This window comes from Curcuma longa, chromosome 7 (assembly GCF_044706935.1).
Source record: "Curcuma longa cultivar G26 ecotype Majalengka, Jawa Barat chromosome 7, ITB_CL_G26_1.1, whole genome shotgun sequence".
NCBI classification, from domain to species: Eukaryota; Viridiplantae; Streptophyta; class Magnoliopsida; order Zingiberales; family Zingiberaceae; genus Curcuma; species Curcuma longa.
This window is the reverse complement of record NC_133867.1, coordinates 5,486,402-5,510,557: the sequence shown is the minus strand read 5'-3', so window position 1 is coordinate 5,510,557 and position 24,156 is coordinate 5,486,402. Positions and strand designations below refer to the sequence as shown.

Sequence of the window (24,156 nt, the reverse complement as noted above, 5' to 3'; positions counted from 1 at the left end):
AGCTTGCAACTTCTTGTGAGTTTTGACACTTGATTTGTTACATCATATACAATTTTGCTAATCGATAAACTGAAACTTTTGATGGATTCACAGGGAAAGAAACAGCACCATTTGTTTTTGTATACTTTTTCCATCTATTGTTAATCTGCCACGGAGCTCTTTGTCCCACCCACTGTTGTTTCATATGCTAGTGACTCACCTATCTCTTCATCACAATGAATTTGTGTGAAACTTGTAGATCGATATGCTATGCTTTTCCTAACATGTTATTAGATAGCAAAATTTGCAAAGAATTATGTTCCCTTCATTCTTTTGGCAATCCAAAACCAGTATTTACAGCACTGTTGCTCTTTTCTTGAAGGAATAAAAAAACATAGTGCTGTAATCTCCTTGCTGAACTTAAAAGTTTCAAGTCAGTATTTAATGAACCACTGATCTTTAACATAAAGTTTTTTTTTTTTACTTGATTTGTTTTGGATGATCTGAAATAGAATAATCAAATTCAAGCTACATCTGCTACAACATCCATCAACTACAAATTTGAAAGTGATCATGAAGTCTGTATACTCGGTCACAATACTATTCTAGCTTCAATTTCTACCCTAATCGACCGTCCTTGACAAAATTGCAGGATTGAAGAACCGGTCAAAGATTCACAAAAGTTGGCCGATTGGCTTCTGTGGTTTCATGTTCACATCTCAATGAACAGGTACGCTTCCTTCTCGAAGCAGAAGCATTACTTCAAACGAAATCTATTTTGTACCAGATGTGTCTTTTGTTAAGAATTGCATGATGGTCCGAAATAATTAGAGTTAAAAGATGCCCATCCCTTAGTTAAAGCATATTTCTTTACTAACCATTAATACTCTATCTCAACCAAAACAGTGATAGAAGGGGTAAAAAGTAGAATAGACACATTATCATATCAAACTCTACAAATCTTACAATGTTAGTCTTTTTCTTTTAATAGCACCTATAATAAAATTTTATTGTATCTATAATATAGTATATAAGATTTAGTTTGATAACATCAAAATAATTCTATCCTATTATTAGGTGCCAAATTCTTTATCTTTACTTGTTCTCACTGCTCTCTCAACTTTAATTCTTTATCTTTTCTCTCTTGATAAGCAAAACCTCCTCATTTAATGTTGATGGCCAGTTTAGTGATGTATGACAAATCTCCCATTAATTGTTTTCCCTTTGCAAAAAATATTCATCCACATAAAATCTTTCATTTTGTATCCTTCCAAATCCCACCTGTCCATCTGCTAGAGGCCTTGACTTTCTCCAGCCTGCTGTCGACCACACCGCAATTTGGCGGCGCCTCTCCGTTGACTTTCGATAGATACGGATAGATTTTAAGCATTTCTGCATTCTTTCTCAGCCGTTATTTGAGTTGACACTCATCGAAGCCGTGAGACTGCTTTGTCACGAGAGGATCCTTGTCTCTCTACTTGCCACTCGACCTGGTCTAATTCCGTCTTTTTAATTCTACCGGAGCACTGGTGGTTATCAGGTCAATTGGTTGTTGGCTCGTGATTCATAACTCTTAACATTTAACTAACAAGTTGACAAAATTAAATTCTATTTATTCTTATCGAGTTTGGTTGGTTTTTGTCAAACTATTGTCTGAGTTGACAATTGGTCATTAATTGAATCAATCAGTTTGGTTAGTTTACAAAAGACATGGTCCAACAGACATGCCCCACAAGTTCTACTAGGAGGCCTCCTATTGCTCATCTTATAAATTTATCGACATAAGTTTGTAGCTCACTCTAACTATACTATAGATAAGAATTCGATAAAATCTAACAAGATGTCATGAGATATATTAGGCAATCAATCCCAACCAAATTAGCAAGTTGAAAATCTAACACGCCACTAGCTTTGCTGGTTCATATCACATCACATTCCCTTTCTCAAATTGAAGGAATTCAATGACATGGAAGGACGATTTTCATCGAAATTGTTTGGTTGATTCATCCTCTCCCATGTGTGGGATTACAATTATTCAAGATCTTGATCTCCATGCTAATTTTGTCCAACTCAAAATAAAGTCCAACTCGGCTTGAAATGAGGAAGTGAAAACGACCAAACTAATCTCATCTCATCTTTTTGATGGGCGCTTGTCTTCAGCAGCTAGCCCTACGCAAGAAGCTATAGTGTGATGGAATCTAGAAGTAGGGAGTTTGTAAGCATATTTTCTCTTTATCCATTTGAATGATAGAATAAATTTTACATTTATATCTTTGATGTGCCCTACCATTTCTCTTTTTCCTGTGTTTTAAAGATATTTCATTAAGTTTAGGGGTGTAATCAAACCGAGCTGAGTCGAACAGTAAGAGACTCGAGCTTGGTTTGTTTTCCTTAAGCTCGAGTTTGATTCGAGCTTTAATTCTTAAGCTTGAGCTCGGCTCGTAATGAAATTAAATAGTTCGTGAATAGCTCAAGCTCGGTTCAAATATAGTTCGTTTAAAAGTTAACCGAGCTATATATATATCCACAAACCTTTAAACGAACACGTTTGTGAGGTCATGTATTAAATACTGTTAAAATCGAGTTCGGCTCGATAATATTTTCGAGCTCGAAATCAGATTCGAGTTCAGCTCGTTAACTTAATCGAACGAACTCAAACAAATTTTTTTTCAAATTGAAACTCGAATAATTCGTGAGTAGTTTGACTCGTTTACCTCCCTAATTAAGTTCTTATCAAAAAAATTATAAAGTTATCATAATTTTACTGAATTCATATAATATTAACTATATTTATGTCCTACTTTTATAGTGGCTAGTTTGACTCACTCGATTTGTTAAGCCATCGACTTGACAATTGTATAGCTTCAATCTTGGGACTAACCTTTTAAATATTCATTTTAGTCATGACTATTCGTGGAAAACAGCTTGTAGATTATCTATTTTTTTTATTTTAATCATAATTATCAGCATATGATAGAGAAAGCATTTGCTCCGGTAATGCAGCGGAAGTCACGTAGTGGTGTGACAGAAGTAGGATTGCTCATTCTATGAAATAAAATAGCTTGAGAAAATAGACTGATTCAACGAGGCAAATATTCGTCGCCATTTATGCTGTGTCTACACTGATGATTTTGAGAGGAAAAGGAATAAATTCTCGACTTTGGAGGAGTTTTCTTCGTGTATTTTATTAAAGATTCAAAAGAACACTGACAAAAGTGAGTTCACAGAAAATGGCCTCCGCTGCAATCATATATAGAGAGACAATGAAAGTATAGAGGAGGGTGCAAAGCTCAACGGACAAGTTCAAATCCTATAAGAAATATAGATACAGTGTATGCCTTTTTTTTTCCCTACCAAACCAACAGTAAGCAAGGATGTGCGAGACAGGCCTTTGAGGTATAGTTGAATTAGTTAGTGCGAGACAGATTTATTGAAGTGGATAAGGGTTGAATCTTGACGAAGCTGAAGGCAATGTCTTCCTCGTAGTAGTCAACTGCAGCTTCTTAATTTACTTTTTCATAAATGATTGTGAAGTCAATTGAGTAAAATCATTGGGATGACGAATTTTACTTTATAGTGAAGAAGGGTGTGCAGGATGAGAGAGAGTAGAGGGCCAAAGGGAGACAATGGGATGTGGGCTCCATCCCTATATCAGCTCTCTTCCTCGAAAGTCTTTTCAGTGGTCCGTGCTCTTGTTAGTAGGGGTGTAATCGAATCGAGCCAAACTGAACAGTAAGAGGCTTGAGTTCGAGTTCGGTTCGTTTTTCCTAAGCTTGAGTTCGGCTCGAGTTCGATTCGAGTTTTAATTCTTAAGCTCGAGCTCGGCTCGTAATGAAATTAAATAGTTCGTGAACGGCTCGAGCTCGATTCGAAAAAGGCTCGTTTTAAAATTAAACGAATTTAGTTCGAGCTCGGTTTAAAAATAGCTCGTTTAAAAGTTAAACAAGCTTAGTTCGAGCTTGGCTCGTTAATATAAAATATTTATAATTCATTATATATATATATTCGCGAATCTCTTAACAAACACGTTCATGAGTCTTTAAATGAACATGTTCGCGAACATGTTCATGAGCCTTTAAATGAACATGTTCGCGAGCTCATGAACCAAATACTGTTAAGTTCGAGCTTGGTTCGATAATATTTTCAAATTCGAAATCAAGTTCGAGAGCTTGGCTCGTTAACTTAATCGAACGAACTCAAACGAATTTTTTTTTTGAACCGAGACTCGAATAGCTCGTGAGCAGCTGCTCGTTTACACCTCTTGTTAGGCTTTCGCGAGAGAGGGCCGCCAAGCTACGATGCGCCATCCGATTAGGGTCGCTCCAAAAGGAGCATTTGGGACGCATACGGCGGGCCGGGCCGGGGACTCACATCACATGGGTCTTGCCCATTCTGCATCGGACACTTGGGGCATGCGGCTGTCGCATTCACGTCGCTTTTGCATTATTGTCTACGCGAATGTGATTGCATTCGGTGTATCAGTTGACATTAACGAGAGAATCGATCGATTCTTATTAAATTTTAAAATGACAAATAATATTTATTTAAAAGTGATGAAGTAAAAAAAGGATTAATTCAGGACGGTATATAAAATTTTTCATATGAAATCGTATATGTAAATTTCAATATAAAAAAAATATATAGTATCTAAAAAATTGATATATGAAAATTTTAATATATCAAATTTTTAATATAATATAAATTTCATATCGTTCATATGAATATACAATACAATACAGTCTATATCAAAATTATATTAGAAAAAAATTGTATGTCTAATTGTCTAATAATTAAAAAATAAATGAAGGAACGAAGAGAAATAAGACCAAGGAGAAGTTATAAAGATGATTTTCCTAGACCAGTTAGTTTAATTGTTTAAAGATTAAAACTCAAACCTTAATTAAAATAATAAATAATTTATAAGAAAATTTATTTGATAATTTAATATATATTAAAATATTAAACAATATTAAATCTCATATACAATAGAATACCGTATCAAAATTTAATATAAAATTTTTTGATATTGATATAAAATAAATGAATCATGCTCATTGCATATCAAATCCTCATCACTCCATCCACTTGATCAATCCATTTATTATAAATTTCATTATATTTCTGATCTTTTTCATCGAAGCTCAATATAATTAATTAAATCGTAATTGTGTGATTAATATAAGAAGAAACTAAATTACTTTTGAACTTCTTTTCTAATAATTAATGTAATGGCTATATATATACGCCAATTAAATTGTTTGAGTTTACTTCTTCTTCTTCCTTTCATTTGTTATATATCTCTCTTTCAAATAGTTATATTCCTCTTCTAAAGCCCCAAATATTTATATTTTCAGTTTTCATATGCTTATAAGTTTTAAGAAATTAAACCAATACTTAACTTTCTCTTTATCATTTTTCTTAGTGGGCTATTGGGATATATGGAAATAATAGAATCAAAATAAACTTGAGAATTCTTCTTCTATTTATTTGGAAGGAAATTAAGAAGAATGAAAAAAAAGGTCATACTTGCTCCCTTCAAAATGTATAGACGATCGACTTCAACAATTGTGAAACTATATAAGTATTCATGATGAAGTAGCAAATTCTTCGACCATCACTCTTTCAATGTTTTGGAGATGATTTTTCAAATTGGATGATCGATCATTTCTTTTTCTTTCCACCCTTTCCAGATTTAGAAGATCCAGCGGCAGTCGAGGTGTTTGCAGACTCCTGCTGCTTCTTTGTTCTTCCATGATGCTTTGGAACTAACTCTGCAACCCTCAGCATCAGTTGCTTTTCTGAAAGCAATGACAGAAATTGAATGAATGTTCTGAATCTCTAGAATGAATAGCAACAACTTGAAAAGTTATCTATAGCAACAAAACCGGATACCAAATCATTTCATTCGAAAAAAAAATGCTGTGCATCAACAAAGCTCAGTAAGTACATCGAAGAGAAACAAACCACAGAAGTTGAAGGTTTCAAAGATCCAATAAAAAAATAGCAACAACCCAGAAAATTGTCAAGTTCTCTGCAATAACAAGACTGGATATCAAATCATCTCATTCAGAAAAATGCATCTGTACGCTTATGAAACGATAATTTACAAGTTTTATTTCACACAAAGGAGTACCCATTATGAATGATAAGATGCTGATTTCAAAATCAAAAGACCATTTCCACAATTTAACCAAACAAAATAAATAGTTTGGTTCTTCTCAAACTAAATAGAACTATGACCTAAACACAGAAATAAAATAGAATTCTCCTCGTACAGAAAGAGGCTTTCAGATCAAATTTATGCATCATGACAACTTAGACTATTAGTTGAGCTACCAAAAAGGAAAGGAAAGAAAATCGTACAGGTACAATTTAGACTATTATCAAACATCCAAAAACTATATCCCAGCCTCAAACCAGATTACAAAGCATTTTCTGCAAATATGCCGTTCAAACGATAATGCAAAAGTTTTAAAAAATAAAAACAACTTGACCATTTTTTTTTTTGAGTTAGCATTTTGTAATATTGAATTTGTCATAAGTTCACACAAACATTAGTTCAAATGTTGGATACTCTACGATGAAAAGTATCCATAAACAAAATATTATTATAACACCAAATGCCCCACCATAGATCAGATTAATACTTTCAAGTACACCATAACTATATAGCACAAGTGGTTATCTGGCTCTTAAATAATATAATTAATGTTTAGTTTATCTATTAATTGGATGTAGGATTATAAGAAACGTACAACTATGGATAATGAATCCTTACTTGAACCAATCTCGGCATTCCAAAGAGTTCCATCTTCCTTTTTCAGCTGGAATCTAATCCTCCCTCTTTGCATGAAGTCCCGAGGATATGCCTTGTCTGTCTGCAAATATTGGAAGCATTTACAGGGATAAACAAAATAAGAACAAAATAAAAATAGACAGCCTCAATATAACCAAGTAAAAATGTCACAGTGGGGCTTGACACCTCAATTACACATGGAATCTTGAGATAGTTGCAGCAATCACTAATCTCAACACATGTGGGGTTTTCACATGCCTTTGCTGTACTGATTCTTCGTCCCTCAGCAACTGTCTTCTTTGAGTTAATGTATACTGGATAGATTATATTCCATTTCTTTACATTTGATGGTTCAATCTGCATTCTTCACAAAATTTGTTTCCTGTTTGCAGTTCCACTCACTAAGAAATTATTTGAATAGAAAAATATAATAAAAAAATCCACTCAGAACTTGTTCTCTTAACAAATCAGATTTATTCAGAATACACCAAATACATCAACACATTGAGATCAAATATTCAGTTAGAAAATCTAAATATAGTTTTACAAACAATAGACAGCATAAAAGAGAAGCTACCTTGAATATTATATCATAATATTCTACAAGCAAACTTGCTAATCACACCTTAAGTTATAAAGGAAGAACTTCCTTCAACTGTGAAATACACAATAAAGAATAACAAATAATTCACTTGACTGTAACAAATTCCATAGAGACATTGGTTAATTTGAATGGTAGAAGTGTTAATTATTAAAAAAAATTAAATAAAATATATTATAATAATAATAATAATAATAAGAAAGGAATGAACTGAATCTTCTGAAAAAAAAAACGCAGCAGCCCTCTCCCCATCAAGCACAGTAGCCCGCTTGGGTTGATCCTCAGACCCGCTAGATGATGAGTTGATAAATTTTCAATCCAATCCGCTTAAATTAGTTGGCAGGGCGGGACAATCCAATGAATCCAATCCAAATTGATGGCTATAATGCTGCTGTGTGAGTTTAATTTTTTTTTAATAAAAATCACCGGGCAAATCTTTTCGTCCGATGATTTCTAATATCTCAATGGAGATTAGGGATTGGGGATATTTGAAGAAATATCCTCTCCAAATATTTCTATTGTAGATGCTCTTAGTGTTCACCCCCTCAGATCTGTACCAGCGATGTGTTCTCGTACAGGTTCGACTTCGATCTGTTCCATCATTCCTCACAGATTCATTTAAATAAAGAAACTCGTAAAACAACACAACTAATAGCTGAACCTGAATATCTCAAACTCACCTCTTGCACCCGAGGATCCTCCCTCTGACGTAGAGCCTGAAATTGGAATCAAACACACAAAAGGCGACAAATTGCTGATGGCATAGGAAGAGATTAAGCAGGAAGAAGATGAGCATTCCAGGTTGATAATTTCATTGTGAACCTGACGCGCTCTCCTAGTCGCCCTTTCACCGTTGCCGCCGAGACAATCGAATAGCTCGGCTACGACAAACCCTAGCTTCAATCACGAGGGCTTGCTATGCAATTAAACAATAATACGATCGAACGGTCACGGATATATCATTCACGCTGCAAAAGGTTGGAATCCGCCAACCTAGCGGCCCCACACGATCGGCCCCCCCCCCGACCATCTGTGAGGAGGTAAATCACGGTGAATGCGGGACTGGCCAGGGTATAGTGGTTGAAGGATTTGGAAACATGACACATTTTGATGTTATCGCATGTGCGCCATGAGCCTTCGAACCGCCTACCTCATGCTGCAAGCTCCCATGCCCTGACCAGCTGCTCCCGCCCGTGGGGGCACACGGATATATCATTCACATGTGGGCTTCAAGTTGCCATCTTTTATGGGTCTATTCGTGGCCCATTTTTGCCCAAAAAACACATACAGATGGAATCTGCTATTCAGCGGTCACATACGGTTGACCTCGTAATCATCTGTAAAGAGGTAAGATCACACACGATCGATTCCATAATCATCTGTAAAGAGATAAGTCAAAAATTTATAATTGACCACTACAGGGAAGAGTATTACTACGGCTTCACCAAGATTTGACTATTATCCACTATAGTAAATCTGTTTTATAATAACCAACTCAATTATATTCGAGGGCAAAACACACCTCAAAGTGACATCAAATCCCTTTTTCCGCTCCATTAAAATACTTTCAAAATAATGAAAATAATTTAAAACTTCATTTTCTTATATATGTTCTAACAATTGTGTCGTTGAATAGAAACGTATATCATTCTGCTGCTCAAACCATGGATAAAAGCTGCTGCTTCAACTCGGCCATGGAAAACCTTTCTTCATCTTTAACCTACAAAAACCATGGGCATTGAGAAAAGATCAACTAAATTAAGCTCGATCAGCTGACTACAGTTACAGACCTCGATGCAGAGGACAGTCTCTGAAAAACCAGAGAAGGCCACAGAGCTGACAGCAGTCACCTCAGCTCCCAGTTTGCTCAAACTCTCCAACAGCTTCACGAATGCACCCTCCTTGTTCTTGAAGATCATCCCTAAATGGTACTTGTTGACGCCAATCGGACTCAGCTCAGCTTTTCCCTGCATAATGCGTACATTAATCTTGCTAGTTCATTACATTTTCAGGAAACAGAGGAGAAGATGAGCACCTGGAGTTGGACTGCTTCGAGAGGAACCATCGTCGTCGTCGTCGTCCCGGTGCTCGAAAGGCTTCCTTGCTTCTCGCCATCCTCGTCTGGAATCTGAGCGAGCTCCATCTGCAGCTCAGCTTGCTTCTGCTCCAGTTCTTTGATGTAACTTATCGCGTCCATCAGGGTCGATTCCTTGCTCATCTGTGAACACCGCCAACTCTTCATGTAATCCCAAATATGAAGATCAGGCAGAAGAAGAAGAAGAAGAAGAAGAAGAAGGGCACGGAATGCCTTGCCTTTGTGATTCTGGGAACTAACGATCTGAGCGCGAGTAGCTTCCCGTTGAGCTTGGTCCGGCGCCGCCGCTCCGCCTCGAGGTTCTTCGACTTGTACTTGGCTTCTACGGGCACCCCGCGCACCTCATTGCACCAGTCCCCCAGCGCCTCCTCGACCAGGTCCATCGCCGCCTCGGCGGCCTCCCTCGGCCGGCGCGGCATCGGAGACAGGAGATCGGAGAAATTAAGCGCTCAACTCTCCGTCTGCCGCATGAGCTAGCAATTATAGCTAGCGATCGACGGGCAGTGTGAGGAATCTCATGGCTTAATCGTTTGCTATGTGAAGCCGTACTTGTGTTCCTCCTCTTGCGCGTGTTTTCGCGCGGGAGACGGTTGGGTCGTTGGCGTGTGGTTGGTGTGCCGCAGGAACAGGTCCCCCTTCACCAGATGCCCCTGTACCCCTGGTGACGTGGCCTGCCATTGAAGGTGGGGAATAGGTTAGTTATGTTGTTCTGGAGCAGTAGTGGATCGCCATGTTATCGGCACCGGTGTAATTGTTTGTGCTTTTTGACCGCAATCATTCTTTATAATCAGAGGACCACCCTGCCAAAATCTCATGAACTGTTTCATATTATGCTTTAAAATAAAAACTTGATAAAATAGTAGAGCATTTCAATATTTATAATGATATAAGATAAGCACAAGGTTTGATATGTGAAGTACTGATTTCAGATACTACTCTCAGAGTCTGAATCAAGCTAATCACAAGCTTAAGTGATATATATATACTTCACACAGCAAAAGCTCATGAGAGTCATCATCACTATCCAATCACATATCTTCTTTCATCTCATTAGATTTGCTCAATCAACAACAACGCCGATCTTCCATAGCTATCAAGAAAATGCCACCCATTACATTGTGGCATTGCCACAAACAGTGACAATGCACTTCCCTAGCTATTGTGTCACAGCGAAGCAAAGAACATGAACAGTGGTCAACTTCATATATCAGCACACACTGATAAGACAGTCACCAACAAAATCCTCAACGATCGAGCATGGAAACTGTAACAGTGCCAGGCACCCAAGGATTCTCAATTTGACTCGATTCTTTTTGATGGCCACCTTCTGCAGCCACATGCTCCTGCTGTACGTCTTTAGGCATGTGCCCATTCTTTGTGGCAGGCGCTGGTCCTATTGATAGGATAAAATTGGGGCGAAGAAGACGGCTTTGAATGATTCTGACACTATCACCAACTGAGGCTCTGTTAGTGCTCCATCCTGAAAGACACTCATCCTATTCTTCCACTCAGCGACCTGCCCTACAATGTTGACAAAAGACGTTCATTCATTCATTCATTCTTCTTGAAGGCAGTGACTCACTCACTTTGGTTCTCGTCGGTATAGTTGACTTTGCTGCTAATGGATTTCATCATCATTATTCCACAAAGCCCCGGCCCCCTGCATCGATCTGCCATGGATATATCGACCATAAAAGGAGCCCTGCTCCTTCCACAGCTCCTGCAAGTCCGGGTCAGAGCAGGGAGAGCAGCAGCTGCGCGCGACCATGCCGAGAAACCTGCAGAACCAGAAACTGCTCATCATTTTGGCTCTAGTCGTCCTTCTCTTCCAATCCCGTTGTTTGTGCGTTCCTGCACCGCCATGTCAAACGCTTACGCTCTCTGCAGGCAAACCGGGAAGATTGCATCGCCACGAGGATCCTTCGCGCTTGATGAGCAAGGTACGTACGTACTGCGTTACCCGGTTGGAGCTAGGTTCCTTCATCTGCAGTCACTGCATGTGTGATTCTGATAATTTGCAGACGTACATCAGAAAAGCATTACTGGAGACGACGCTGGACTATGACTACGGGAAAGCCAACCCCATCCACGACCCCAAGAAAGGGAAGCCAGGGATTGGTGGCAAACCCTAGCACCATTAAAATATAGAATACTAAGCAAACTTATAGAGCTTGTGTTCTATATATATATATATATATATATATAAATTTTGTTTTTTTTATGAGGACTGTTACGATATGTATGGATTTGACAGTCAAAGAAGTTTGGCAATATATACGTATAGATCTACTGGCTTGAATCAAATTATCATTTAAGGGGAAAATGAGACGTTTGTATTTTAATATGTTCTTAATTTTCTCTTTTTTTATGATTGGTACCTTTAAAGTTGAAAAAAGTTTTATAATTTGTTAGGATCATAAAATACATCTAAAAATTGAAGAAAAGTTTTATAACATGATAGTTAAATTTACTTTGTTATATAAAATTGAATGTTAGATTATGAACTATGAAGTGAACAATAGAGGATGAGAGTGATGTTAAAATGGACAGATACATAAAAATGGATTGGGTAAGCTCATGGAAATATTATTAAAGAAATCTTATGAAAGATCCATATATTTAAAATAAAATGGGCATATATTTTAGCTATATACCAATAAAAGTCCCAATTAGATATTATGAAATCATGATAAATATATATATTAATAAAAAAGATTGAGATCAATTAAACTAACTTAGTAACTATAAAACAAAATAATATTTATTTAAACATAAATAAAAATATAATAGAGAATTGAATCCAATGAAGTAAGATCTATATAAGTTGATCTCACTTAATAGGATAAAATACTTAGTTGTTGTTATTTAATTTGAACATCATTTTTAGAAAATGAAAGATATAAAATAAAACATTTTTTTTATTGAGGCTTAGTTGTTATTGAGATTTATATAAGTCATTAAAAGACTCTTATTTCGTGAAATTATGTTATGATGACTATAATATTTATTTTCTTTAGGTTAATATTAAATTAGGATAGTATTTATAGTTTTCCTTTTCCTTCATTTACATTATTATTATTATTTTTGCTCTTTTGTCTTTACTTTTTCCAAGTAAACATCAAATATATTATTATTTTTTAAGCAATATTTTTATTCAATGTTTATTAAAATGATAAAATAAAGTATTTTTAATCATGTTGAAGCAAATTTGATCATTATATTAGTTTTGAATTTTGTTATAAAAAAAAAGAAAAGTGTTTTTTTAATAATAATTATTTTTTATGGTTTCCTCCAAAGAAAACTTTGGAATTTTGAATACACCCCCCAAAAAGTAATATAAGTGCGAAACTATAAATTGGGCGTGGATCCTTGTGTCTTCTCCTCTTCCGTCGATGACCTGCACGCTTCCCCCTTTTCCTCGCTGACCTTGTCGCTTCCGATCTCGACCCAGCCGAGAGGGTTCCACGCTTTGATGGGCAACAACCCCTCCCGGCGGCGCCGCGCCGATGGCCGTCACGAGGCGGGCTCCGTCCGCCGCAAGCTCCGCTCGCAATTCCGCGGCACCGGCGGCTTCGGCCGCGTCCTCCGCCGCCCCATGGAGAACGTGCACAGCTTCTACTCCTTCGGACGCGAGCTCGGGCGCGGGCAGTTCGGAGTCACGTCCCTGGTGACCAGCAAGGCCACCGGCGAGAAGCTGGCCTGCAAATCGATCGCCACCCGCAAGCTGACGCACAGCGACGATCTAGAGGACGTCCGCCGGGAGGTGCAGATCATGCACCACCTGACGGGGCACCGCAACATCGTCGAGCTCAAAGGCGCCTACGAGGACCGCTCCTCCGTTTACCTCGTGATGGAGCTGTGCGAGGGCGGAGAGCTCTTCGATCGCATCATCTCGCGCGGCCACTACTCCGAGCGTGCCGCCGCCTCCCTTTGCCGCGAGATCGTCAATGTGGTACACTGCTGCCACTCGATGGGCGTAATGCACCGCGACCTCAAGCCTGAGAACTTCCTCTTCCTCAACACCAACGAGGACTCGCCGCTGAAGGCCACCGATTTCGGCCTCTCCACCTTCTTCAAACCAGGTATAAACCTAATCAATCAATTGAAATGCCTTTAATCGCATTTGAGAGGACACATAAGTTAGTCTCTCTTGAAGATCTGTTCATTCTATGTTGGCAATTGTGTCTCACATTGGAGCTCCCATAATCCAAAAGAAATTATAGAAGAAGTGCATCAAATCTCCATATATGTCCTTTCTCCTCAAATTTATTGGGGGGAGATTTATTGCAAATAGAAGTAAATTTCATATTTTCACGTTTCAATCTCAGAAGATCTGTCTACCAGAGAAAAGGATTTTAAAGTGTCTCTCTAGGTGTCCTGTTTGAGCAAAAATGTTTGAAAATGGGAATGAAGCATGTCGAGAAACTTGATCTCCTTCAAATTTTGCATCATTCTTCATTTAAATCATACAAAATCTCACGATTAGATGCAAAGATGTCTCTATAAATGTGTTAATACTTATGTGGTAAAGTTATAGAATAGATACGCATCGTACTATATGTACACTAATTCCCTATGCTACTTGGAGTTAGATATTAGATTTTGTCACATATATGGAACCTATGTTTGACATGGTGGTTTCTAGAAGTTTTTACATATGACCAATGGAGATGTCAAATGTCGACTTGGAGTATTGGTGTCTGAGATAGGTACGGGAGGGTAAATGAAGAATCCAAGTATTAGAGTTGATTACTTTTTTTAGTGACAGAAGTTAAGAAATGAAAATTTTAACTACCAAATTTGGAATTCATATATCATATCATTTTTTCTGTTAGATTGAGGAAACTCGAGTTTTTCATAATTCCACTATCCTTGCTTTTCTTTTGCAAATTGGTTGCAAACAAATAATGAATTGCTTTTGCAGGAGAAGCATTCAAAGATGTTCTTGGTAGTGCATACTATATTGCTCCTGAGGTACTGCGAAGGAATTATGGACCAGAGGCTGATATTTGGAGTGCTGGAGTGATTCTCTTCATTCTTCTTTCTGGAGTTCCTCCTTTTTGGGCTGGTGCGCACTTATCAAATTAGTTGAACTACTTTCAAAATCATCGTCTAAAATTTTGGAGATTTTCAGTTGAATTGCTACTCTCATCTCTTCAGAGAACGACCAAGGCATTTTTTCTGCTATACTACGTGGGTATTTGAATTTTTCAGCTGATCCTTGGCCATGTATATCGGACAGTGCAAAAGATCTAGTGAAGAAAATGCTAAGAGCAAATCCGAAAGAACGACTTACTGCAGCTGAAATTCTCAGTAAGAATATCAACATTTAAATTCATATGTTTCAAGCCACAAAATATTATAGTTCAGTAGAATCATGCAAAAACATGGTGATGAAGTAGTGTTCCCTGATGAACTAGTTTATGTTCTAGCTAATAGTGTTTCTTTTGAATGATCTTACTACCTAACATCAAAGACACTCCTATTTAGATTTTGGTTTAATTTGTTAAAATAACATCCTTGCTGAATTTTGAAATAATTGTTCCTAACATTTTTAGAAAAATGTATTAAATTTTGTAACATGTTCAGAATCTAAATTATGTCTTTGAAATAAGCCAATGCTAAACTTGAAGGGTTCTTGGTCCATAACTGGAGCATATGAAGTTCTGGTTGAACATTTTAAGGTTGTTTTCTGTGAGTCCTTGTCAAATCCTTTTGATGAACAAGGATTTGAACATTTCAAGATTCTTGTAGATTTTAAGTTGATGGATTATCTGTATTATAGACACATTCTCTTTGCATTTTCCAATGTGTTGTATGATGCATATGCATCTACAACTTTTAGGACTGAGTATTCGGTTAAAACCGAACCGAACCGAACCGAATTAACCAAAATCGAACTCCGAATTTTTTTAAACTAACCGAACCGACAGAATTTTCAAATAAAAATCAAACAAACCGAACCGATAAAAGACTTATTAATTCGGTTTTTGACCGAATTAACTGAAATAACCGAATTGTTTAAATATTATAAAAAATTTATCAATTAGTTAAGGATTTATAAATTTATAAATTATTTTATTTATTTTGGTTAATTTGGTTAATTCGGTTTAACCGAATAAGAAATTTTAAAATTAAAACCGAACCGAATTAACCGATTTTTTTAGAAAAAATAACCGAAATTCTGAAATAACTGAACTGAATTTTTAAATTCGGTCGGTTCGATCGATTTATTCGGTTTAACCGAATTTTTGCTCACCCCTAACAACTTCAACTAGAGAACTTTAGATGACTTTAAATTAAAAATATAATTCAGAAGATTCCATTTTAGACAAATATATGATGGCTAAGTTCTTGAGTTTTAAAATGATTGATGGAAAGTGAGTATACCTATGTCAAGCTGTTGGTTGCCATATCTTGGGAGAATAATCACCACATCCACACTTGTGGGAGGCAATAATTTCTCTAAAGAGAGTTGGATTTTGTTGACTGTTTAATAGCTTTGATTTAAATTTTTATTTGGATCTTGGGTTAATTGGTTAAATTTCCTCCTGGCTGATATTAAAATTTTATCATAACCTAGTGTTTCATGATGAACTAATATGTGTTCTAGCTAATAGTGTTTCCTTTGAATGATCTTACCACTTAAGTTTAATACTACTATAATTTGCTCTCTTTATGCACTTCCATAAACATTCTGGTGCAAGTCTTTTTCCATTGCAGTCAAAAAATCTTTTATATTACTTATCAAAGAATTTACTAGCTTAGTATGACATTTCATGTTATTACTGTAGATCATCCATGGATAAGGGAAGATGGGGAAGCTCCTGATAATCCACTTGACTTAACAGTTATAAGTAGAATGAAGCAGTTCAGGGCCATGAACAAGCTTAAAAAAGTAGCCTTGAAGGTAGCAGCACATCTAGATAGATTTAACACTTCCTTTTTATATGTTTGGTATCCATTCTAAAGTTTGCATCGGTGCACTTGTGCTCAGGTGATAGCTGAAAGCTTATCAGAGGAAGAAATCATAGGTTTGAAGGAAATGTTCAAATCAATGGACATCGACAACAGTGGTACATTGACTGTTGAAGAACTAAGAGCTGGAATTCCCAGATTGGGTAACCTGGGTATCAAGATTACTGAATATGAAGTTCAGCAATTGATGGAAGCAGTATGACACACTTATCTTTACAGGGTTCTTCATGTTTATAAGATTTAAATTTTTATAATTAAAAAAATTAAATTCTTGTTTCCATACCACAAGTTTTCGGTATCATCTTCACTTTATATTAAAATATGCAATGCCTTGTTGTAGGATAAAAAGTCTTGAATTAAGTCTTTGGTAAAAAAATTTGTCCTTTCCTAGCATTAAGCTCTGTTGATGTCTTGAAAACTGGACCAGACTCATTGGTTCAATCATTTAACCAAGGAAATGGAGGTCAATGTGGTCCAAGTGAACTAATGGATATATTCCAGAAATTGGGACCTGTGGGTCAGTTTTAGAAGGCATTGCCACAAAAACAACCCAACCTGGAAAAGGAAAAAATATTTCTATATGAAGTGTTATTCCACTTATATTGTTGCAATATTTGATCTTTGACTTGCTTCTTTTTAACAGGCAGATGTGGATGGAAATGGATGCATCGACTATATGGAATTTATCACTGCCACAATGCATATGAACCGAATGGAAAAAGAAGATCATCTTTACAAGGCATTCCAGTATTTTGACAAGGATAAAAGCGGGTAACTTATCGTCTTTGTGTTAGAAAATCATTCATTATTCAAGAGAATGTTACACCTCATATTTCACATACCATTGTACTAGATACATCACTGTTGAGGAACTGGAGCAAGCTCTCATGGATTACAACATGGGGGACCAACAAACAATTAAGGAGATAATTGCTGAAGTTGATATTAACCATGTAAGCCTTCCATTCTATAACTGAATTTTGGTAAAGATAGATTTAGTTGTTTATGATTTGACACGGTAGAAATTAGTTGGTAAGCATTTGTTTTCTTAAAATTGTTGCTTTCCTACCGAGCACAGATGCAAGTGTAGCATGACTATTGTCTGCAACAAGCTCCTTAATCTATTCAAAGATGCAGCTCTTTGAGACTTAAGACATGACAAATTAAATTAGTTCGGACTAGTTATGCAAGTCTGATTCTTGAGGTGATAAAATACGTAAAAATTGCAAGTAATAATCCTTAAGGGAAGTATGATAAGCTATTTTAATTGTAGGTTGGTTTGATATATGTGTAGAATGTAAGGTTGCTGAAAGTTTGTGATTTGATGTGCACTTAAGTTCAGAAGTGCATATTCTCTTTGGATTTTAAAGCATAAAGTAGGTGAACTAATTTCAACAACTTTTGTACATGATATTTGGACAAACTAATTTAAAAATCCTCAGTGATTAAGCTTTGCACAGTGCCTAACTAACCTAAAAGGTTAAATCTGATTTTCCAGTTTGTGGACTAAACCTCTTGAGATGGAGCTAAATTTTGGCTCCATTCAGTTTCATTCTTCTCAACAAACCTATTTTGAAGTCATTGTCGTAAAACATCTTGTTTCACAGTAAATTTAAACTTGAAGTTAACTTTTGCAAAACCTTTTTAATAGCAATGTGATACAAAATATTTTGGTGCAAAAACTGCTAATGGCAAGGTATTATGCACTTTACTTTTCTACCTTAGTGAGACATGCAAATAATTTGAAGTGCAAACCTTTTTAATAGCGATGTGATAAATATCACTAATAGCAAGGTATTATGCACTTTACCAAAAGAATTAGTGAGACATGCAAATATCACTACAAAAATAATCATAAATAGCGACCGATTTTATCACGGTCGCTATTTAGCGACTGATATTATAAATCGGTTGCTAAATTTACAAATCAACCGTAATTTTAAAGACGGACTTTTTATTCGGTCGCTAATTTAGTGACGGATATTTTATTTAGCGACGGAAATTTTATTCGGTCACTAGTTTAGCGACAGAATTTATATTCGATCACTAATTGAGCAACGGAATTTATATTGGGTCGCTAATTTTGGATTTGTACAGGATATGAGATTAGTAAGTTGAACTTTTAGCGATTGAACCAGAGTTCGGTCGCTACAAATAACGATCGAATACTGATCGGTCGCTACATGTAGCGACCGAACTAAGCATCGGTCGCTATTTATATATAAGACTGTACTAGCTTTTGATGTTTGGAGTGAAAAAATTGGATTATTTGGATAGTTGACATAATTTTTCCAAACCTAATTGATTTCAGATCATGCATTGCTAAAAATTTTGAAGAACAAACTTGCAGGCTATGATTATTCTCAGACAATGTATTTGTCATGGAAATAGAGAAGGGTATATGTAGTTTACAAATCTCAAAATTTGATGAGAATCATTCATATATTAATGAATAACCTTTTTTTTTCAGGATGGAAGAATCAATTACGAGGAGTTCGTGACCATGATGAGAGAATAAGGGCGCGGAGATTAATATCCATAAATGAATATTTGTTTTTCCAATGGAGTTTAGTAAACCAACACTGCCATGTTATATAGCTTCGGTCACACTGATCTGCTGAAGAATTACTGACCTCACAAGGAAAATGACATAAACTTAACCTGAAATGTTATCTTGTAAATCTGAAGCTGCTTTTGCAATCCATTCTTTTGTTTTTCTTCTTAAATTATCATTCCTTCAATTTTTTAAAGATTCTTTGTGCACCAGTGTGTTGTTCCAGAAGAACAAGATTAGAATGTACAACTGTACAAGAGCATTCATTCTTTTTCATTGTTTGAATGGATTGGGAATGCCATGAAGGAAGGTTTAGTGTATAAGTTTACTATTCTTAAACACAAAACATAATATTTTGGTTGTCAATTGTATCTTTTCAAGTGAAACAAAAACAAATACGCCACAATTGAAGTTTATATCTGCTCTTCTGATAGCTAAGAAAATCTGCTATTAAGATGAAAGTTGTGATTTGTTCATCAGATAAAATCTTCACTAGAGTTGCTTAGAGAAATCACTGTGATGATTTGAACTCTTATTCTCTTCTATCATTTTGTTCTGTTGTAATTAATTCAATTATGTTCTGATGGCAATATTAATATTCTCTTATATCATCATTAGATTGTGTTCAATTTTTATTTGTATTTTTTATTATATTTTAATGGTCGATAAAAAATTTCAATGCCACTTATTCTATTTGTAAAATTAATTAAATTGAAAGAGTTGAATACTTTAATTTCATTTTAACTATTTGATTTGGGATCAGCAATATAAATTTTTTATTATTGACATTAATTGAATTTTGAATATAAATTAAAATGGTACTTTTGTTTTTATTTTTATTTCTTTTTTTTTAAAGTCATTTCGATTGTTTAATATTATTATTGTATATATATATGGTTAACTTGGTGAATGGGTAAACGAAGTCGGTAAAGAGGGAGGAGGGAGAGGGAGCGAGAGAAGAATCGGCAGAGAGGGATGGGAGGAGCGACAGTAGGGAAGCGATACGAAGAATTAGGTTTGGCGGAAGCCATCTCGCGCCCCCACGATTACTCGGCGGCCTGCCATGAGCTCGCCCTCATCCTTCGTCTCGCCTACGCTCATCTACCCAAGAACCTCCAGTCCGTCGTTTTCCAAGACACCCTCTCGGCCTTCCGTTTCCTTCCCGAGTAAGATTCCATGATCCAGGTCTTCGCAATCGCCGAATTAAATCTCTTATTTTGTAGACAATTTCTTCGTCGAATACGTATAGTTATGCGTGTTAGGTCTATTGATCCGATTTGAGAATTCTACACCTAAGAGATGAGGATGAATAGTTGATAAATTGGTCGTTTTTAGTTTCGAGATGATGATTGCGTCCTAGTAAAACGTGGTTGAAGGCTTAGGGTATAGTGAAACGAGGTTCGTGAATGCGTACAGGTAGTGCTGATTGTTCTTTGCTGAAGTATATTCACCTTGCTTTGTTAGAAAAACTGTTTTATTTTCAAAAAGAAAAAAAAATCAAGGAGTTGGAATTCTTTTTTGGTATATGTCAATGAAAAAAATGTTCTCATGAAGCAAAATACGTCCTTAGATTTCAAGAACTATTTTTTGTATTATTAAAATCAAAGCTACTTTAGTTATTCCTCTGTGTTTTGTTTGATGGGGTTGCATGATTAAGCTACTGATCCAAACTGTGCAGAGTGCAAACAGGTTATGGGATTTCATCAGCCAATGCCCTCCTCCAAGCAGCAGAAGCTGCATTGCCCAAGCAAAAGAAAGCACTAGCAGTTTCAGAGTTCAAACATGCTGCTGTTGCATATAAAAGGCGCTCTAAATCCCAACAGGATGAAGGTGAAAATGCCTCATAGATGATAAAAAATATCATGAAAAGAGCTCTTATGTGCATAAAATGATGTTGAGTTTTACATTTGTGGTACTCGTGGAACAGTTAAACGCAGTCCATTCCTTTTATTTGCAAGACAATTTTACCTTTTGACTTTGACAAAACTTTGCTAATGGATTTCCTGTGATTACTGACCTTTTGAATACACTTGTTCACAGGTTCTATCAACTTACCTCATGATGTCCTTGTCCATATTTTTAGTTTTCTAGATGTGCGATCCCTAGTATCTGCAAGTTTAGTATGCTGGTATCCTTCCTTCCAAGAGAACTCTTTTTCTGGTCATGTTGCTTTAATCAGATGTTTATCCTATGTTTCATTTCTCATAGAAGGCCATGGAACTCAGCTGCAACTGATAATGGATTATGGTACATGTTGTATAGTAATCTGTTTGATTGCCATAATATGGTGCCTGATGAAGAGCAGGACAACAAACTAGTCCATGAAAATGAAGATGGACATGCAAGAACCAATCCAGTGATCAATGTTGATTGGTTGAAGGCATTCAGAAGAAGATGCAAGGGTAAACCACCTTATATCTGATATAACTTTTTTTTGGTATAATAAGAGAGTCTAATTGCTACCTTATGAATGTTTATTTAACTTTTACATGCTTTAAAAGAGATCATGAGTGGAACAAGTTTTGAAAGTTGATGGCTCTTAACCAAAATTTGTCTTCAAATTCTCCCATTCAATCTCATATCTGTTCTGCATTAAATATGCCTTGCTTTTTAATGCTCTAGTGTTATTTTAGGCGAGATTGACTTGTGATGTTTGACTATGTGCATTCAATGTCAATTAGTGTTCTAGTTGAATTGAAATTTTGAAACTTTCCATTGCTTCAACTCATCTCTATAAAAGGAAGATAATCATTTCTATGCTTAAAATATTTCTAGTGCAGTAAACCACACTAGATTTTCTAGATGTTTCTGAATATATTGCATTTTATGAATATGTTCCCTACGTCTATTTACAAGGAAAAGAATCTTCATTGAGAATCCTATGTGACTCATTAAATAATGATGCCCAGATATATATGTAAATTGTGTACTGAGGCACAAGGTTAACCTATGATTCTAAGATTTCCACAGCACATAAATTTTGTGCTGAATCAGACAACTCCACTTCTTGTGTCTGTTCAACGCCATCATTCTATGAAGAGTATTGCTCTAGTGTTTTCACTTCTGTGACTACTCTACTGCTCTATCGTCATTTTCTATGATTATTTTACTAGAGTCCACGCCAATGAGTGCTACAGGCAACATACTACCTCAACATGCATTTAATGTTGTGCAGCACTCTTAGAGATGTCTCCTAATCTTAGGCACCCAAAAAAATGCGGATTATACTTTTTTACTATCAACATTTTTTGATTTATGACTGACTATAGGCACCGCTTTTCTTTCCTTCTGTCTGAGTTTTGTGCTTTTTCTTCCACATCGACTGTAGATCTCTATAAAATATATTGGAATATGAACCATACTTTTGATATACTCTAATGAGGTATGGGCGTATTCACATGTATGCAATTATATCATAGTATGCCATTATTCAGTATTCATTGGCAAAAATTTAATTACAATACTTATTTCTTCCATTTGTATGTTTATATGCATGTTTTTTTAATGTACGTTAAAAATCTTATTACAGGTGGTTTATCATGGAAGTTATTGCCAACTAGAGTGATCTGTGGACATTGCCAATCAATGATTTGGCTTAGTAGTATTTCATGTCGCGCAGAACACAAATGTTTAAAGAACGGAAACCAGAAACTAAATTTAAGGCCCATGTTGCCTAATAAGGTACTGTGTTCTTTTTGCTATTTCAATTATTATAAGGTTTCCCACGAGGGATTTAATTGTCTGTGGTCGTGATATCGTACATTATCAATGTAGCCAAATCTTGTAGAATCCTATTTTTATTTGAAAAACGCAGTCAGTGGAGGAAATAGGTTAGCATTTTACCATGCCATTTGGATTTAAGTTTGTAAGATGCTTCAGATCTACTTTAAATTTGAGATTTCCGCAGATGCTTTGCTTCAGCTATATTTTGCCATATAGAGTGACTTCTATATCGCGTAACTTGACGTATTCTTCCTATCTATCTCAGATTGTGGATTATTTGTTGGGTAACATTGAGTTAGAGGCTTCTTCAGACAGTGATGATAGTGATTCCGAAGATCTGTCTCAACTTCACAAATTGTGGGCTTACCCAAGGTTTGCAGGTAGCAACTAGCTAACAATTCAGATGGGATATCGACTTCCTGCTTTGCTCTGGTACGAGCACTGCCATTGATGGTGTTGATCATGCGACTGTGAGTGAAGAACAGCATAGTTTCCATTTTCCAGGATGTTCCTTTGCCTCTGGGATCAGACTCGTCTCCTGTACAGTTTACCATTGGACTGCAAGGCACCAGCCAGGCGATTAAGCTTAGCCTCTCAATTGTGTTTATTGAATTAGTGTCTATGATCATATTATATGCACCATGTTGAGCCTGGTGGATAGGGCAAAAGAAGTTCCTGGCTCACAAGATTGTAGTACATTCACCAATTTTTTGAAAGTGATTTAATCAATTAAAAATCCCAACAATTAGATGTGATTTTAGTCATTTGATTATCAAGGATGGCTATTTCCTGTCCCAGGATGTAACGTAGTGATAAAACATTTAGAGGATAATAAGAAAATTCAAATTCAAATTTTGATAGGAATGAATATTTTAGAGATTAATTTTTATATATGCATAAGTTGTGTTTCTCATATATTCAGTAATTATTTACTTCTACGATTACGATTGGTCTGGTAAATTTTGCACATATGAATTATATATAACAAATGGTAAAAATTAAGAAGATATATTTTTTTTCTAAATCATTAAGGAGTTATTTTGATTTTTTTTAATTAAAAGATGTATCTAATTATCTTTTAATATTATTATCTTTTATTTAATTTTTAAATAGTTCAAAGACATTGTAATAATTATAAAATTATAATAGTTATATATACAGTTACCATTTTATAATTATGATAATACATATTTAATCTTATTAAGAATTTATATTATAAATTTTATAATTGTTTAAGATGTAAATAGTATATTATTAATTTATTTAATATTAATAAAAATTTATATTATAATGTTATAATTTCATAATTGTTTAAGATTTAGATGAGATATAATCATATTATAATAGCATTCGAGATAAATTAAGTATAATTTTGATAAAAAAAAATTAAAATTAGAGAATGTGATGTCTTAGATATTATATTTTTAATA

General features: G+C 35.6%; 4 protein-coding genes and 1 long non-coding RNA gene across 5 annotated transcripts; 3 read left to right on the top strand and 2 right to left on the bottom strand.

Annotated features, from left to right (window-relative positions):
* Positions 1–5,455: 5,455 nt before the first annotated feature.
* LOC141832282 (signal recognition particle 19 kDa protein-like) lies at positions 5,456–8,216 on the bottom strand. The gene is made up of 5 exons (XM_074719775.1): positions 8,199–8,216; positions 8,057–8,092; positions 6,962–7,157; positions 6,758–6,857; positions 5,456–5,777 (listed from the first exon to the last, which is right to left on the bottom strand). Exons 3-5 carry the CDS (start codon positions 7,136–7,138, stop codon positions 5,641–5,643), a joined length of 414 nt encoding a protein of 137 aa, XP_074575876.1. The 5' UTR covers positions 7,139–7,157; positions 8,057–8,092; positions 8,199–8,216; the 3' UTR covers positions 5,456–5,640.
* Positions 8,217–9,009: 793 nt separating this feature from the next.
* On the bottom strand, positions 9,010–9,618 carry LOC141831459 (transcription factor UDT1-like). Its single transcript, XM_074718815.1, has 3 exons — positions 9,412–9,618; positions 9,167–9,343; positions 9,010–9,096 (listed from the first exon to the last, which is right to left on the bottom strand). Exons 1-3 carry the CDS (start codon positions 9,616–9,618, stop codon positions 9,034–9,036), a joined length of 447 nt encoding a protein of 148 aa, XP_074574916.1. The 3' UTR covers positions 9,010–9,033.
* A 1,580-nt stretch (positions 9,619–11,198) lies between these two features.
* LOC141832139 (uncharacterized) lies at positions 11,199–11,794 on the top strand. The gene is made up of 2 exons (XR_012602095.1): positions 11,199–11,411; positions 11,493–11,794. It is a non-coding gene; the product is annotated as an uncharacterized LOC141832139 (long non-coding RNA).
* A 1,149-nt stretch (positions 11,795–12,943) lies between these two features.
* LOC141832137 (calcium-dependent protein kinase 1-like) lies at positions 12,944–19,111 on the top strand. Its single transcript, XM_074719625.1, has 8 exons — positions 12,944–13,553; positions 14,396–14,539; positions 14,632–14,784; positions 16,266–16,381; positions 16,469–16,645; positions 17,093–17,220; positions 17,303–17,402; positions 18,920–19,111. The coding sequence occupies exons 1-8, from the start codon at positions 12,944–12,946 to the stop codon at positions 18,965–18,967; spliced, it is 1,476 nt and encodes a 491-aa protein (XP_074575726.1). The 3' UTR covers positions 18,968–19,111.
* Positions 19,112–19,931: 820 nt separating this feature from the next.
* LOC141832201 (F-box protein At5g52880) lies at positions 19,932–23,460 on the top strand. The gene is made up of 6 exons (XM_074719688.1): positions 19,932–20,169; positions 20,682–20,833; positions 21,044–21,131; positions 21,215–21,405; positions 22,533–22,684; positions 22,992–23,460. Exons 1-6 carry the CDS (start codon positions 19,979–19,981, stop codon positions 23,115–23,117), a joined length of 900 nt encoding a protein of 299 aa, XP_074575789.1. The 5' UTR covers positions 19,932–19,978; the 3' UTR covers positions 23,118–23,460.
* Positions 23,461–24,156: the final 696 nt, after the last annotated feature.